The following is a 17,687-nucleotide window of genomic DNA, read 5'->3' on the forward strand; positions in this document are numbered from 1 at the left end:
GACTATATGTGCTTAAATACTTTTTGTTCACCATCAAATAAGGTCTTTTCCTATGTGCCCCTGTGTACATACCTACTCTCCTGCTGTTGAGATAGGCACACCCTGCAATGTGCTAAGAGCACCCAAACTGAAGAAATCCAGTCCTTGTAGATTTTTGAAGCTCTGACAGCAACTACACTGTAGAGTTTTCCTAGTTCTCTATTTTAGAGGTTAAAAAAAGGGTCTGGCTACATAAAACTCGTCTTCTGTCACCCAATCTGAGTGGCTGGTGCCCCATCTTCTTTCTTGAATCATACAATAATGAAACTATTTTTTAAGGCACAAGGAACAGTATCTACAACTGTCTTTGCACTTGATCGGCATTAAGGTCACATGGGCAACAAAAGAATACACAGAAGCTGTTAAGTTTATCATACATATTTACTTAATCTATACAGAATTGAGTAGATAAAATCAGATTCACATTAGTGAAAAATCTCTACAAAATGTCTTTGAAAAGCAAAACAAGACTGCCTCTTAACAATTCGTATCCTCATGAAAGACGTGGGCTGTAAAAATAAAGCAGTGTGTTTAGCACAAACTAGAAGATATCTGCATCATTTTTTCACAGTTATTTCCATCTACAGTCTGAAAGAGGTAGATTTTTCTGCAACACCTGAGAATTGAATTGACAACCAGGTGTAGTAAAGGCAGTTGCATACATAACTAAAAAATACTGGTCTCAAGACCAAGAAATGTACTCCTACAAGTCTGAGGATGAAATGGTCCATTAGCCAAGACCCAAGTTTTCTCTACTCCTTGGAGTCTCCTGCCACTATAAATAATATACATCAAGATTCCATGATGGTGCAGCAAATGCAGTTGAAGCAAATTTGACATTTCAATCTTTCCTGGGCCAGCCTTAGTAGCATTACAGTGTTCTAGAATGTGGTAGAAACAGGGTGTGCTACAAAGCCACAACACTGGGCTGGCGAGGTGATTGCTTTAGGAGCGTGTCCTTCTCAGAGGGTCCCGTTTGTATTTATTCACAGGGTAATGGAAGGAGAGATTCTGAAAGGATACCAAATGCACCCCAGAGAGAATCCATGTCCTTTAAACACCATGAGAGCATCTAGCTAAAAATACACAGTAAGCCAAAAGCAGCAGGCCAAGTACTGTAAATCATGTCGCTTTACAAAGCCCTTGAAAACACGCAACAGGTCCGTTACAATCTTCCACACAGGACAAGCACCACAAAGAAACGTGGCGGGCTACACAAATGGCTTAAGATGGTAAGAGCTGTACATCCAGCAGAGCGCTTGTGAAATGGGATCATTAGTACCAGTTTTACAGTAGAGTGTATTTCTGATGTATACCTGCATTTCCTCTCAGGGAAATGAGTCCAATATTTCATTTAGTAACCGAAGGGGGTATCTATAAAAGGCTGCTGGAGGAGGATGTGTTTGTTTTTGCTTCCGACTCATTTGCACAGTAATTAGATAACCAACTTTGTGGGTTTCTTTTCCTTCACTGTCTGGCCCTTTGATTAACATGACTGATGGCGGAAGCTTAGATATAATCTGCCACTCCAGGCGCTGTTGCCTATCTATTGGACAGTTTTCAATTCTTCAACCCAGTTTAGACCATGAACGTGACAGGACAAATAAAACTTTAACAAAGAGAAAAACCCTTTTAACTGGACAGAAGGGAGTTTATTCGGTCCAGTAAGCAATATAAGAAGTGTCAGTTTGATAGTTTTGCTCAGTGGAATGTGCTAACATCAGTTCTAATAGAGCCTTTTTATTTCATAAAGTATTTCAATGCAAATTATACCAGGGACAAAGTCAGAACTCTCATCAGTGCAGCCTGGCTAATGATGTGTATAAACTCGACCACATGTGACACTGTGAAGAACAAAGGAAGTTAGAGAGCAAATCCAAAAGTGATGTGCTGCATTTCCGAAGTCCCCCATTCCAAGTGTAGACACCTTGATAATACTGGTTTTTACTAAAAAAAAAAAAAAAAACCCCAAAAAAACACTAAGAAAAGGGGCAGAAACAGACTGAAAGCATAAGTAATAAATAGATCCTGGCTACTCTCTGCCAAGTTTCCTCAAAGTTAATGCTGGTTCCAGTCTTTGTTTTAGAAATGGAATCAGTTTCATTCAGTTAGCATGATCATAATTAAAATTCCCTTTAAAAAACCCTGGAGAACGGTGCTGTTTGGACTGTCGGAACAGTTGGACACCAACTTTCAAGCAGCCAGAAGGTAGTGGAGGGACTTCCGCTTAAGGAAAGCTACACATGATTTTATCCTCATCGCCTTACACTGACTGACAAAGGACTGTCAGTGGCAGCCCTCCGTGGGAAGTGGAGGATGCGCACGCAAACCAACCACCAGGCTCCCCACACAGCGGGCATCCAGGTGGTCCAAATTCAGATACTGCTTCTATCCTGAAAACAGTGGTGGGACTGTTTTTAATCACATAAACGTTAGCCCTGTCTCTCCAAGGATTTGCCTGTATATACTACTTTGTTTAAAAGTTACACCTTTATGTACATATTCTGCCAAAACCAAGTCTAGGCTTGCAGCCACCTCAATTTGTCAAGTGATATAAATATCAAAAAGCTAATTTGAATCAAATATGCTATGCTTGTTTCTGACCCAAGCCTAGAGTTTTATTTTTACTTGGCATTTAAAATGGGCTATTAGACAAATATCTAATCACCTTGATATTTTTCTTTGAGTAATATTAATTGCGGGAGGGGCAGGATGTTTAAACGAGTATTGTTTTCACATCAGGAACCATTATCAGGGACTTCCCTGGCGGTCCAGTGGTTAGGACTGGTTCAATTCCTCGTCAGGGAACGAAGATCCCACAAGCCGCGGGGCGGGGGTGGGGGTGGGGGTGGGGAACCGTTATCAGAACAAAGTTCCCTTGTAATGGTCAGCCCTGGTGAGTGACATTTTAATTCGGACAATTCTGTGCAAGCAGCAGGGGAGAGGGAGAAAGGCAATGAGCACATGCATTCCGATGAAGGGGAAAGAGGCAGATGTGCAACACAGCTGAGGAAAATGTAGAGAGAAACTATTCAAACCTGCCAAGCAGCCTCCTGTACCACATAAGTCCAGTAGTTCTAAGAAAATACAGATATGGTAGAAAAAGTAAGAAAATTTTCACCACAAAACCAAGTTACTACTAACAGAGAAAGTTATACACAAAATAGAGCTCTCGATACAGTGATCATACTTGATCTCAGTCAACTGACTCGATGCTGGGCCCGGCACCCAGGGACTCGGCCTCCGGGCTGACACGGGCAGTGCTTTGCCAGGCGGCGCTGGGCTCCTCGGCAGAAGCCGGGGCAGCGCAGGGCTGGGCCCTGGGCGGCGCTGGGCCCCCGCCCGCCGCCCTCCCCGAGACCTGTTCCTTCAGCACCTCGACCTTCTCACTGAGCTCGTTCCTCTCCGTCTGCAGGGCCCGGCACAGCTTCTCCAGCCGTTCCAGTTTTATGTGAAAGGCCTTGTACTCTTTATCTCGCACAGTTTTCTGCAAAGAGGAAAAAGCAGGATTTATGTAACCCAACTGAATACAAGTTAGGTTACCGGATACAACAAATTTAAGTCTTTTGAGCCACTTGTTGGGTCACCTCTTGAACATGTTCAGTTTCTTCAACACCTCCCAACGTCCCGCCACCTGCCTTCTGCACACATAGCTACAGACACCAATTAACGTGGTTCTGGGGTGACAAAATGAAATTCCCCGTCATGTTTCTTAAAAAGAACCAAAGCTGGGCTTCCCTGGTGGCGCAGTGGTTGAGAGTCCGCCTGCCGATGCAGGGAAGACGGGTTCGTGCCCCGGTCCGGGAAGATCCCACACGCCGCAGAGCGGCTGGGCCCGTGAGCCATGGCCGCTGACCCTGCGCGCCCGGAGCCTGTGCTCCACAGCGGGAGAGGCCACAACAGTGAGAGGCCCGCGTACCGCAAAAAAAAAAAAAAAAAAAAAGACCAAAGCCCACTTTTAAAAGCATTTTGTATTGATGAATTACTAAGGAAATTGAAGATACTCACCACCAAAGACTAGCGGATAAAAAATGAAGGGCCTGCTTAAAAAAGAGGAGGACTCATCTTATTTCCACCTAGATTTCTCTTGTTTTTACCAATCCTCAGATGAGAACAGGATTTAAGGTGTGATATTTAGTGTTTGCAAACAGTACATCTCAGCTTCGTAAGACTGGCAAAAAGTACTATGCTACCTTTTCAGAAAGAGTAAGTCGAGGTGGAGAGAGAGGCACCCGAGTCAGTGGCCTGTGCTGGCCAGGTGGGCACCTGGTCGGAAGGCAGATTCCCCGACCCTCAGCCCCAGACCCAGTCAATCAAACGCCGGCTGAGCGGTGGGAAAGCCCACGTCACCTGGGACTCTAGCTGCGACTCCTGCCGGGACAGATCCCACTCAGCAGCTCTGGCCAGAGCCCTCGGCTAGGACGGCAGTGTCACAAGGCACGTCCCCCTGCCCTGTCAGCTACCTGAACATCATGAGCCCGCGGGAAACCACCTCACCTCTTCAGCCATTTGCAGAAGTGCTTTGTTATTGTTTTCCCATTTGGTCCGCCATATTATCGTTTCTTTTTCCAGTTTTTTAATTTTCTTTGTCATCTGCGAATCGACACAATTGCAAATTTAAATTCAAGGTTCCCTTATCTCTACAGCCCGCCCCACCCCCTGACCGTGCGCATACTAGTTCTCAGTTTAATATCGAGGATACCGCCTGCCTTATCACAGGCAGGAAAAAGAACCAGACGCCAAAAAATTGGTTTGCTTGAGGGAGAAAGAATTCAGTGGGAGTATAAACGAAGAAGAAGGAAAAAAAAAGCTAAAAAGGTAGAAACACTGATCTGTATCGACCAACCAAAATACGTAGTTACTGTTCTGGGCGTGGTTGTCTTTAAATAATTTGATCTCCAAGGACATCGAGCTTTGTGAAAAGGGTGTGGGGTGGGGCTGGGAGGTATCACCTGAAGCAAGTAAAGACACCGCTTTACGGCTAGCAACAAATTGTATTTAATAGAGGAGTTAACTTTAATAAAGACAACTGTGAGGGCCTAGAGATCACTAGCTACATGGGGTACTACTGAGGGCAAAGTGACTAAACATGATGCCACTGGAGGATCAGAAGAGATGAAATGAAGACAGTACAGTAAAAACATGAACTCATCCAAGTAGCAATCATGCTTAAAATAGCTTCTTATATAAATTCCCCTTTAGGCAATACTCCACTAAAAATAGGCAAATACCTTTTCCATTTCCTGCCGGAAGGTTGTAAACAGTTCATTACTTTTTGCCATGGTAGTCTGGAATTCTTCAAACTTATCCATATAAAGAGAAAGCTACAGAAAACAAGTATAAAAAATTCAGAGTTCTAGGTAAATGATTTAAAATCCCAAACACTTTCAAAAAGAACATAATATGGTTAAACGTTGCCTGTTATAAGCGACAGAAATAAGAACAAATGCACAGCCAATCCTCGACCCCAGACATCAATGGCTGCAGTTCTAAGAACCCACTGGAATGCACTGAAACTTAGGAAGTTATGTTAACCTCACCATCTTTAGATGAAACTGTTTAAAATGTACAAATATTAGCTCCATTCCGCCAATTATAATAAAAACTGAAGTATGTGGAATAGCTATAAATTTCATACAATTAATCCTTTATGAACTACCTCCTCTCCTTATATTTGAAAAATTGTCCTTGGAAAAAGATCATTCTCTTAGAATACCACCTGCACAGTTCCTAGCTTGAAATCAGGGATATCTCTTTTCTTAATGTAGGCAGGAAAATGAAACAGAAGCCAAAGGATTGGTGTGGTTAGGGGAGAAAGAATTCAGTGGGAGTATAGTTAAGAGAAAAAAGCTGAAAGAAGTAGAAACAGCAATTTTTCTTTTAACTCCCACCCTTAAGGAATTTTTATTCTAGCTGGGAAAATAAGGCACTAACCGATAAGGCAAGCAGAATTTAGAACACAGAGTCACCTTCTCCCCCAGGACAGGAATTAACAGAAGCCAGGGGTGGGGGAAGGCGCGGTAGGGGTCAGAATAGAATAGTTAGGGAAGCTCCTTGTGGCTGAGGCCCAAGCTAGGTCTCAAGGGCAGGCTGAATTATTTCATTTCAGACAAGGTGGGAACCCTGAGAGCCCACCTAATGTAACTGCATTATTTCAGGATGAGGAAACAGGCCTGGAGGAATAAAGTGCTTTGCTCAAGATCACACAGCACATATAAAGAAAGCGGAGAAGAAAAGATCACCAGCGGCCAAGAAACAGCGTCAGCGATGCCTGTCCACCTTCAGCAGTGCTGTGTGCGGAGCATAAAGAGAAACCAAGACCAGGGCGGGAGGGGAGATGCCCTGGGAGGGAGCGGAGCAGCCGGTGGAAAGACGGGAGGCCAGCTCCGCTGTGTGGGAAGGAGACGCGGACCAAAAGCGACGCTACCAATGGCAACAGGCCAGGCGAAGCTACCATAAGACAGCCAAAGCACGCCCCCAGGAGGGGGAGGCTGAAGGCCGGGACCAACAGAAATTTCAGGGTGAAGAGAATAGCGCAGAGGATTTCCAAGCAGAGCAGTCCATAGAGGGGCACATGGTGACAGAGCCGCCAGGGCCGCTGGCCTGGGGTCGGAACAGCGGTGAGGCTCGGGCAGACTGGTGGAGCAGTTCCAGCACCTGAGGGAGATTAGAAGTTATGGCAGTCTTAGCATGGTCTGTTTTTATCAAAGACAGAACATCCAGGTGGACTGTCCCGTCAGAGTTCAACGCTGGCCCCCTCTGGGCAATGAGTAAGTGGCAACTACCATCTTGGACTTAAGGGCCTAGATTACAAAATTGGTCAAAACACACCAATAAGACTAAGGTCATCAACAAAGCCTGGAAACGGACATGGTGGGCAAGAGCAGAGAATGAGATGGACTCTTGGGAAGAACAGCACATTTGGGGAGCAGGAAAAGGAAGAGGCGGCAGCAAAGGAAACAAATTAACGATCAGATAACATGACTCAGGGCGACACAGATCACAGACAAGAGAAGCTGCACTGCTAACAGTACAACAGAACTGGAGCTGCCTGTGAACTCGGTAGAAGGGCCCTCTGGGGCCCTGCATTAAAGTCCATCTTCCAAAGCTATCTATAGACTTTTTATACGTTTTCCACATTGATTCTCTTCTCCATTTATGTGGACAACTGAATTTATAGGGCTAGTAAGGGGTTCAAAGTTTCCTAGAAGCATTCTAGCACAATAACTTATGGTGGAAAGTTCAAAAGACTTCTTCAGTTTTCACTCTAAGTTAGGCTAGCTTTATAGGAAACGAGTGTCACCACGCTGTAAAACGCACCCAAAGACAAACAGCACTCAAGAAATGTGTTCATACAGATTCAGGCCAGTCTGCATTTTAGAACTAATCTAGAGTCCTTACATTTAAAAAACTTGTTACATAATAAACTTTCAAAATGAGTAATACATTTTTTCATCAAAATGTAATCTACTTTTCTGAGAAAGGGTGAATTGTAGGTACAAATGCCTAATTTCACCTGTCTGTGAAGACATGGGAAGTCCTTCCTGTACCTCTTCTTTGAGTGGGGAGGCATCTGCTACCCTTACTCCATACAAGGCACCACAGAGAAAGACTGCATTAGAACAAACCTAAGGGGTCTGGACTGAAAAGCAGGGAGGCAACGAAGAAAAGCCTAGGCCTAGACAGCTTCATGGGTGAATTCTACCAAACACTGAAAGAAGAACAAACACCAATTCTTATCAAACTCTTCCCAAAAAGTGAAGAGAAGGGAATACTCCTGAACTCATTCTACAAGGCCAGCATTGCCCTGATACCAAAGCCAGATAAGACAGTACAGGCCAGATAAGAAAACTACAAGGATGGTTCAACATAGGCAAATCAATAAATGTGACACACCACGTTAATACAACAGCATGAAAGACAAAAATCGTATGATCTAACAGATGCAGAAAATGCATGTGGTAAAATTCAACATAAATTCATGATAAAAATGCTTAACAGGGAATCCCTGGTGGTCCAGTGGTTAGGAATCTGCGCTTTCACTGCCAAGGGCACGGATTCAATCCCTGGTCAGGGAACTAAGATCCCACAAGCCACGTAGTGCAGCCAAGACGAAACAAAGCAAAACAAACAAAAAAACGCTCAACAAACTGGGTACAAGGAAGGAACATACTTAATATAATAAAGGCCATATATGACAGAGCCACAGCTAACATCACACTCCAGTCAGTTGAAGGCTGAAAGCTTTCCCTCTAAGATCAGGAACAAGACAGGATGCCCACTCTCACCACTTCTATTCAACACAATAGTGAAATTCCTAGCCTGAGCAATTAAACAAGAAATAAACAGCATCCAAAGCAGAAAGGAATAAGCAAAACTGTCTGTTTGCTGATGACATGATCTTATATATAGAAAATCCTGAAGACCCCACAAAAAAATGGTAGAATAAATTCAGTAAGGTTTCGGGATACAAAATCAACATACAGAAATCAGTTATGTTTCTATACACTAACAACAAAATATCTGAAAAAGGAATAAACAGAAATAAATAAAATAATCCTATTTTCTATAGCATTAAAAAAATACTTAGGAATACATTTAACCAACGAAATGAAAAATCTATACACTGAAAACTGTAAGACATTGATGAAAGAAATTGAAGACAAAAATAAGTGGAAAGGTACCCTGTGTTCATGGATCAGAAGAGTAAATATTGTTAACAATGTTCACACTAGCCAAAGCCCTATCAAAACTCCAATGGCATTTGCCATAGAAATAGAACAAATAACCCTAGAATGTGTATGGAACCACAGAAACAAACAAACAGAACAAAATAGCCAAAGCAATCTTGAGAAAACAAAGCTAGAGGTATTACACTCCCTGATTTCAAGCTTCATTACAAAGCTATAGTAACCAAAACAATATACTATGGGCATTAAAAGCAGAGACAGACCAACGGGGTCAGAACTGAGAGCCCCCCAAAAAAACCCACACAGGGACTTCCCTGGTGGCGCAGTGCTTAAGAATCTGCCTGCCAAGGCAGGGGACATGGGTTTAAGCCCTGGTCCGGGAAGATCCCACATACTGCGGAGCAACTAAGCCCGTGTGCCACAACTACTGAGCCCATGTGCCACAACTACTGAAGCCCACGCGCCTAGAGCCCATGCTCTGCAACAAGAGAAGCCACCGTGATGAGAGGCCTGCACAACACAATCAAGAGTAGCCCCTGCTCACCCCAACTAGAGAAAGCCTGCGCACAGCAACGAAGACCCAACACAGCCAAAAAATAAATAAATAAATTTGAAACAAAACAAAACAAAAATAAACCCACACAAATATGGTCAATAATATTTGACAAATATGGTCAATAATATTTGACAATATTTGACAATAATATTCTTGGCTCAAGTATTTGAGCCAAGAATACTCAATGGGGAAAGGAAAGTATCTTCAATAAAAGGTGTTGGGAAAACTGGATAACCACATGCAGAGGAATGAAACTGGACTGCTATCTTGTACCAGTCACAAAAATTAACTTGAAATAGGTTAAGGACTTAAACAGGAGATATGAAACTGTAAAACTCCTAGAAGAAAACATAGGTTAAAAAGATCCTTGACAGTGGTCTTGGCAATGAATTTTTGGATATGACAACAAAAGCACAAGCAACAAAAGCAAAAATCAACACGTGGGACTACATCAAACTAAAAAGCTTCTGCACAAAAAACAATCAACAGAATGAAAAGGCAGTCTACGGAATGGGAGAAAATATCTACAAACCATATATATCCGATAAAGGGTTAATATCCAAAATATATAAGGAACTCATACAACTCAATAGCAAAAAATAAATTAAAAAAATTTTTTAAATCTTAATTTAAAAACCAGCTTGAATAGACATTTTTCCAAAGACATACAAATGGCCAACAAGTACATGAAAAGGTGCTCAGCATCACTAGTCATCAAGGAAATACAAATCAAAACCACAGTAAGATATCACCTCACACCTGTTAACAAATGCTGGAGCGGGTGTGGAGAAAAGGGAACCTTGTGCACTGTCAGTGGAATTGTAAACTGCTGCAGCCACTATGGAAAACAGTATAAAGACTCCTCAAAAAATTAAAAATAGAACCACCATATGATTCAGAAATTCCACTTCTGGGTATATATCCAAAAGAAATGAAAACAGGATCTCAAAGAGATATCAGCACTCCCATGTTCATTGCAGCATTATTCACAATAGCCAAGGTATGGAAGAAACCTAAGTGTCCATCAACATATAACTGGATAAAGAAAATGTGTATATACACAATGGAATATTTTTCAGCCATAAGAAAGAAGAAAATCTTACAATTTGTGACACAGTGGATGGGCTTTGAGGGCATTATGCTAAGTGAAATAAGTGAGACACAGAAAGACAAATACTAAATACCGTATGATAATCACTTACCTGTAGAATCTAAAAAAGCCAAACTCAAAGAAACAGAGTAGAATGGTGGTTGCCAGAGGTGGAGGGCGGGGAGAAAGGGGAAGATGTTGGTCAAAGGGTACAAACTTTCAATCAGAAGATGAATAAGTTCCAGGGATCTCATGTACAGCATGGTGGCTATAGTGAACAATATTGTACAGGGGAAGAAGGGAGGGAGGGAGGAAGGAAAGTTGGGGGCCCGCATTAAGGTGGCCACCACCTCCATACTCTACCTGGGAGTGGAAATGCATGATCAATAGGTAGTTTTTTAAAATAGGTTACAGGCTCATAGCACAAAATTTTAAAGATTTTACGTTACACTATATGAAAATGCCATTTTGTAGGTCAAATAAGTATCAGCAATTTCATATGGTTCAACCTCACAAAAAAGAACTAAAATCTGAAGATTTATCAGTTTTTCTTTAGTAGGAAATTAGCTGACACACATGGGAACAGACAGAGAAAGGGAGGAAGTACGTGATACTGGAAGGAGGACCTGCACATAGCGGGACAAACTGTCCCTTCTGCCTGATTCCTGGGACCGAGTGCTAAAACCAGGAAAGTCCTAGGCAAATCAGGATGAGGTGGTCACCCTAAATGAAGATGGAAACTCCAAGAGGGACGTGTGATCTACTCTCAGGTCTGCTGGGAACAAGCAAAATCATCTTAGAGGAGGTTCAAGGTATGTATCAAATGAACCATAGATTTTTTTCTTACAAATTCTACTACCCCTGCCGTCAAGTTACCTGCTGTTTTAGTTGTACTTCTTGTTGTTTCATTTGTTCATATTTGTGTCTTGATTCCGTTGCTTCTTTTAATAACTAGAAGACAGAAACATTCTGGCAAAATACTAATAGTCATTACAAATATGACTACAACGTCCAACGACCAGATAGTTAGGCTTAACCCTTCCACTCATTATTTTAGCAAGAACCACGACTCTATGAATGAAACATTCTGTCACATCAATTGCTAATTACCTGTATCTTTGATCTGTTCCATTGTTAACACTTAGGAATGTAGGAATACTCTTTTATTGCTTAGAAGAAGTACCCAGGAGGCCTAATAATAGGTTTACAAAACTCAGGGTTAAACTGTTGTCTTTTAGATGAAAATAATGAGAAGTCTAGTATTGAGCAGAAAACATGGCTGAGAATCTCGACATTATCTGGGTCATTTAGAAAGCCCCTCTGGGACGTCCCTGGCGGTCCAGTGGTTAAGACTGCGTTTCCACTGCAGGGGGCACAGGTTCGATCCCTGGTCAGGGAACTAAGATCCCGCATGCTATGTGGTGTGGCCAAAAAAGAAAAAAAAATTAGAAAGCCCCTCTGCTCCATGAGAGGCAAGATGAGGCACTGTATGGAGCAAAACAATGAAATCAGGAACCTGGTTTCTGATCACATTTTTTTTAAAGCTGGGGGTGGGGGTAGGGGTGGTGATGGGATGGGAGCTTTAATTTATATACTTGAGTTTAAGAAAATTATGTAGTGAAATTGCATAGTAGGCAGCTGTGAAATTCAGTCCCTGAAGTAAAATGTCACACTTAGTCCAGTAGGTTTTGAAAAGTCCTTAAAACCAACCAGAAATAGATGTATCGTATGTATTTATTTAAATATGTGTATCATATTTCTATTCTAACTTGGGAAATGACAACTGTCTCTTCAGTTATGCATGGGACGGCGCTGTCAGTTCACATGGAACGACCACGGTGTATGAAAAATGTCTCTCTTAACCCTAGACTCACACTCAGAGTGACATGTTCACATCATGAGGGCCACTCAGGACCCGAGTCTTCAGACCTGGCTCGCCTCAGGGCCTAGGTTACTTAAGTGAAATCTGCATGGGACCGTCCTCATTATCATAACCACTTCTGACTTTTTTTTTTTTTTTTTTGGTTAAGCAGGTAAAGTTAAATTTGCATGTGTTAAATATACAAACCCAATGACATTCCACTGTATTCACAATTACTGACAGGCCATATAATCTGAGCACACATTCTGAGAATAATGCTGAGTGATTAGGATGTAGAGAATTCTGTTAAAGTTTTTCAGAAAATTATACCAGAGTAAACAAATAAGTTTCCCTAGTTTCAAGTTACTTGTTTGAAATAAACTGTAACAGTATGAAGGACACCCATGTTTGGTAAGCTTGCTATTAAATCGAATCCCCAAATTTAATGTGTTAAATACTGCTATAATTCTTAAACTTGGTGGCCATTATCTGAAAAGTGAAATAAATATTCTAAGCACAGAAAAGTCCTATCAGTGCAGGTCTTTGCAGTAACTTGGTCTAATCTCTCCAGTGTATCTTCTGTATATAAAGTTAAATAGAAAGAAAAAGCTAATGTTTTCTAACACACACATGCCCTTCACAATCTAGAGAAAAAAACAATTAGCACAACCCAGTGCTAATTTAAATGTAGAATAAGTTTAAATGTTTTAAATGGCTTTGGTTACAATTTTGGCAATCATTTCTTTTTTTAAGAAATTGCAAACTTACAAACTCTCTCTCTCTTTGATGCTTCTCATCAGCTTCTTTTATCAGCTGTGTCGTCTGCTGCAGTTTGGCGTCCACAAGCTGCTGCTGCAGTTCCTTGTGTTTGAATACTTTATCAATGTGCTGCGGGGAACGTAAAATTTCTTCCGTCACTTAATGAAATAAGGGACAGGATGACGAGGAAACACGACACAAGTTACAAGACCTCACTCATGAGGCTGCTTTTCCTGCTAATACCACCGGGGCTAATACCAGCAAGGTGCCTGTCTGCATGCTGTGCTGGCAGAAGCCTGTGTCGGCATCCCTCCCTCCGGAGATGGCCCAGCAGCACCTCAGCAGCCGGCCTCATACTATTTCTGCCGTAAGGTGAAAATGAAGCTCAAATTGTATCAAGAAAAAGACGGCTACGGAGATCAAACTGTTAAACCCATAATACATCATACACATAATTACTGGATATTTTTTTCTCCCCATTAAATTTTCCCAAATCTCTCAATTGGAGGCAGCATGCTGTGATGGGAGGAATGGCCCCAGTCGAATTCTCCCCCTTGCTGAACGTCAGTCCCCTCACCTGTGGGGGGCAGCCACACCCACACTGCAGCACTGTAAAGGCCAACGCAATGGCTATACTATGTAAGGTGCTCGGTGCCTGGCACTTATCAGATAAATTTGATAAAAGGTCATTATGATTTCCAAGTGAAATTATTAAGTGGTTGTTTATGTACAATAAAGTCATCAGAACATCCCTCCCTGACCAAGGAAGGAACATTCAATAATACTCAAACTGAATAAGGCTCACAGGTAATGTGATTTCAACATACATAGCTTTCAAATTTTCTACATCTATAATGTGGCAGACTGTCATATTAAACTACAAAACTAAAACAATAATTTTAAGAAAAGTGAGGGCTTTATAATCTAATAGAAAATTTATTCTCTAGGACAAAAAAAGTTTCTTCAACAAACACACTGTAAGAATAAAAAAGAGAGAAAAGGAAATGTTTATGTTAGAGACTTGACACACGTCAGCCAGTGAAGCAGACGGGCTTTATCTGGATGATTCAAATAGGTTTTTTCTTTTTTTAAAAAAAACGGGGAGACAATCGGAAAAATGTAAACGATGACTAGATTTTAATATTAAATAATTACTGCTAATTTTTCAGGTATGAAAATGGTATTGTGGTCACATCTAAAAATGAATCCTTAGTCTTTGTGAGGTACACCCTCAAATATGTATGAATGGACTGATACCTTGGATTTGCTTCAAAATAACCCAGGGGAAAGTGATGGGAATATAGTTGAAACTGTGGTTTCATTTGCTAAAACCAGGTGATACAGTCTCTACTTTCTTCGTTTATAATTTTCCATAATAATAAGGGGGGAAAAGGTAAGCAAAAAGCATCGAGAGTGATAAAAAGAAAATCTTTAAAAAAACTAACAGTTTTTAAAGGGCTATATGGAAAACTAAATTAATATAAAGTTTGCCTTGAAAACTGGATAAAATAACCCACAGAGATGCCACAATCTTTTTTTTTTTTAAATCAGCTATTTTAAGCTACCTCTATAAGGGATACAACACACATAAGAGAACATTTTACTAACTTAAAAGGCAGGGAATGTGTCATTTAAAGAACCTAACCCTTTGTTCCTGCCCATCTGACCTCTAAAAGGGAGGAACTTTAAAAAAGCACATGATCGCCTACTTGCATTTAATCTAGACACCACGCCCAGACTTCCCAACTGGCTTGTAGAACTAAGTCTTAGTTGGAGGCCAGTGACCAAGATGAGGTGCCACAGACCCTTCCAGTAAACTTTTTACTTCAATTGGGTGTATAAGGGTTTAGAAATAGGTTCGTTTTTTCTCCCAAATACTATAAAACCTCCACTAAAAAAAAATATCTGAAACACAGGCATAATGGAATGATAGTGTAGACCATACAGATTATCATAGACGTCTAAAATACAGTGTAGTTTGGGGCCAGGTATTTACTCACTTTTAGTCTAGACAAGGGGAAAATCTATGCTAAAATTACAATCTTCCAGAATCACATGGAAGACGAGTAGTGCTTAACACTGTCTCCAAGAAATCGCCTCACGCACCCAAATCCACTGACTTCCGGGCCATCGAGTATGGTCCCCACGAGTCCTGCGAGGGAAGGCCAGACTTCCACCATGCAGACACAACGGTTCTAAAACACCCTGGAGGAAGAAGGTTCTAAAACACCCTGAAGGAAGAGCTTTAGTGAATGCTTTTGGTTCGTCGTGAGGGGACACACCAGCTGCCCTACCTCCTCCCTCAGTGCGTACTGCTCGATGAGCTTCTTCAGCTTTTCGCCCAGCTCGACGTTCTCCTGGCGGAGCTTGGCGTTGTGTATGTCGTGTTGCTCCAGCTGTGCCTGGATTTCATTCAAAGTGATTTGGAAGTGTGCAGTGGCCTCTTTCCGTCTTTCTTCCTCCTCTCGTGCCTGCTGCATATTTTCTTCCTTATTATCCAAAACAATTTCTGTTAATCGTACAGACCTATAAGATGGCACAGACGCCCACAAAAGACACTACTGCCATGTGGGTTCACTGCTTGCTGCCCTGAAGTGGTGCTTCTGAACTAGAATTCCTTCCCTTTATTTAGGACCGGAAGGCTCTCGTTTGAAAGCAAGCAGCTTCTCCTAGGTAGATAATCAGAGAGGCGCCGCCTGCCCTGCTCTACAGTAAGCGCTCTGTGATCACACTGAGAGACGAGGAAGGAGTCTTGCCAGGCAGCTAGCCCCCTCCACGCGGGTTTCCCAAATACCCTCCCCCCTGGCTAGTCCTGCAGGGCAGCATCTGAAATCAGCCGGAAGAGGGCGATCCCTTGCTGCCCTTCACTTTCTGAGTCGCACCTTCTACTCCCTAGATGGCAAGGGACAAAAGGAATCTGCATCTTAAAAGCTTAGTCCCAACTCTTGCTCAGATCCAAGTGCTAAGAGACCTTTAGGTGTCTAGTGTCTAAAGCATTACCAGTCCAATCAAAGTGTGGACTTGCTATGGGGAAAAAATACCACTCAGTTTCGTGAACACCGAAATCCAAGGATTCAAAAGCAAAGAAAACCTAACGGCTCCCACATCAGGTCAAGATCCATTTCCTGAGGGCTCCTATGTTCTAGGGCCTTGGGTGCCTGCCATGGTGGGGGAGTCTCACGAGCAATGCGGCTCAGTCAAAATCACACCACAACTGCACATGAGGACAGGCCCACCCCTGTGTCTCTGCCTTCTTCCCTTCTTCCTCTGTTGGTACCAACTAACTTTTGGATACCCGCTGCTTTGTCTTTTAATCAGCCGAGGAATAAGCGCTCTTCTAAAAGTACTCGGCAATGGGGAACTGGGATGGACAAGCGTGGCCGGTGATATAACCAACGAACAGCCCTTGAGGAGCTCAGTGGGGCCTTTCCCTTCCCTCAAGTCTGCTCCTACTCGGCTTCTCATTTCATGTCCACTTTTCACACGTGCTAATGAACGACCTCAGTGCTCAGCAGGAAACTGCAAATTTGAGCTTCCTAAGCCATGGCTCCTAGTGGGAAAGCTGTGGTCTAAACATCAATCTCATCTAGATTCCCCACGAGCAAGTATGAGCAAGTATGAGGTGCGTTAAGAAGCACAAGGCCAAGCAAAACAGAACGGTGGCATCCCTGTCTCCAAGGAGAGACACGGATTTAGTTCAAATAGGTACACAGCGACTATAAATCAAGCTAAGCCAGGCCCTCCTGAAAAACAGAAAACGGAACCAGACTTCCCTGGTGCTGCAGTGATTAAGAATCCACCTGCCAATGCAGGGGAGAGTGTTTGAGCCCTGGTCCGGGAAGATCCCACATGCCGCGGAGCAATTAAGCCCGTGCGCCACAACTACTGAGCCTGAGCTCTAGAGTCCTTGAGCCACAACCACTGAGGCCATAAGCCACAACTACTGAAGCCCGCACGCCTAGAGCCCGTGCTCCACAACGAGAAGCCCATGCACTGCAACAAAGAGTAGCCCCTGCTCGCCGCAACTAGAGAAAGCCCGCGCACAGCAATGAAGATCCAGCACAGCTAAAAATAAATTTTAAAAAATTAAAAAAGAAAAACAAAAGGAACCAACTCACCTTTAACGTCTTATTGTGACGCTGAAGTTCCCTGCAAAGAGACTCGAGTTTGCTTCTTGCCAAGATAGCCTTGCTGTGTTCACTCTGCAAATGAACTTTCTCTTTCACGATCTGGGCTTGCTTCTTCTGCAGAATCTTCATTTGCTTCTGAACGTTCCTGCTCTCCTCCAGCTAAAAGTAATAAGCACTTTACATTTAGGAAATACAGCGAAAACCTTTGAGTTATGGCTGGAAGAATTACAATAAGAACTAAGGAATACATTTCCAAAAACCCACAGTATTGTAGTGTAATATTTTATTTTAACTGTTTCATGCCATGCTGCCCTGCCAACCTTCTCTTTTCCCATTATGATAGGAAAGTAAGCAAATGATTTAGGGTAGGAAAAAAACAATCTTAATCTCTTTATTTATTTATTAAAAACAAAAAAAAATGACGTTTTGGACTTTTTAGGAATCGACACCAGAAAGTTTTACTTTCTTGAAAAACACACTCAAGCTACTTTATTGAAACAATCCTCCAAATCAGAACTCAATAAGCAGCACTCAGTTCTTTGCAAGTGAGGGGGGCGCACTG

The 17,687-nt window shown here is 42.3% G+C and overlaps 1 protein-coding gene across 1 annotated transcript in view; it reads right to left on the minus strand.

Moving 5' to 3' along the window:
- Positions 1-363: 363 nt before the first annotated feature.
- The window catches only part of TXLNG (taxilin gamma), a 52,501-nt gene continuing 35,177 nt past the window's right edge, over positions 364-17,687 (minus strand). The window contains exons 4-10 of the mRNA XM_060002557.1: positions 17,114-17,284; positions 15,290-15,484; positions 13,005-13,124; positions 11,252-11,326; positions 5,271-5,363; positions 4,537-4,632; positions 364-3,526 (exon numbers count right to left, since the gene is read on the minus strand). Coding sequence (XP_059858540.1) covers positions 3,236-3,526; positions 4,537-4,632; positions 5,271-5,363; positions 11,252-11,326; positions 13,005-13,124; positions 15,290-15,484; positions 17,114-17,284 — 1,041 coding nt within the window. The 3' untranslated portion in view covers positions 364-3,235. The remainder of the gene's footprint in view (positions 3,527-4,536; positions 4,633-5,270; positions 5,364-11,251; positions 11,327-13,004; positions 13,125-15,289; positions 15,485-17,113; positions 17,285-17,687) is intronic.

Source organism: Delphinus delphis, chromosome X (genome assembly GCF_949987515.2).
Source record: "Delphinus delphis chromosome X, mDelDel1.2, whole genome shotgun sequence".
Taxonomy (NCBI): domain Eukaryota; kingdom Metazoa; phylum Chordata; class Mammalia; order Artiodactyla; family Delphinidae; genus Delphinus; species Delphinus delphis.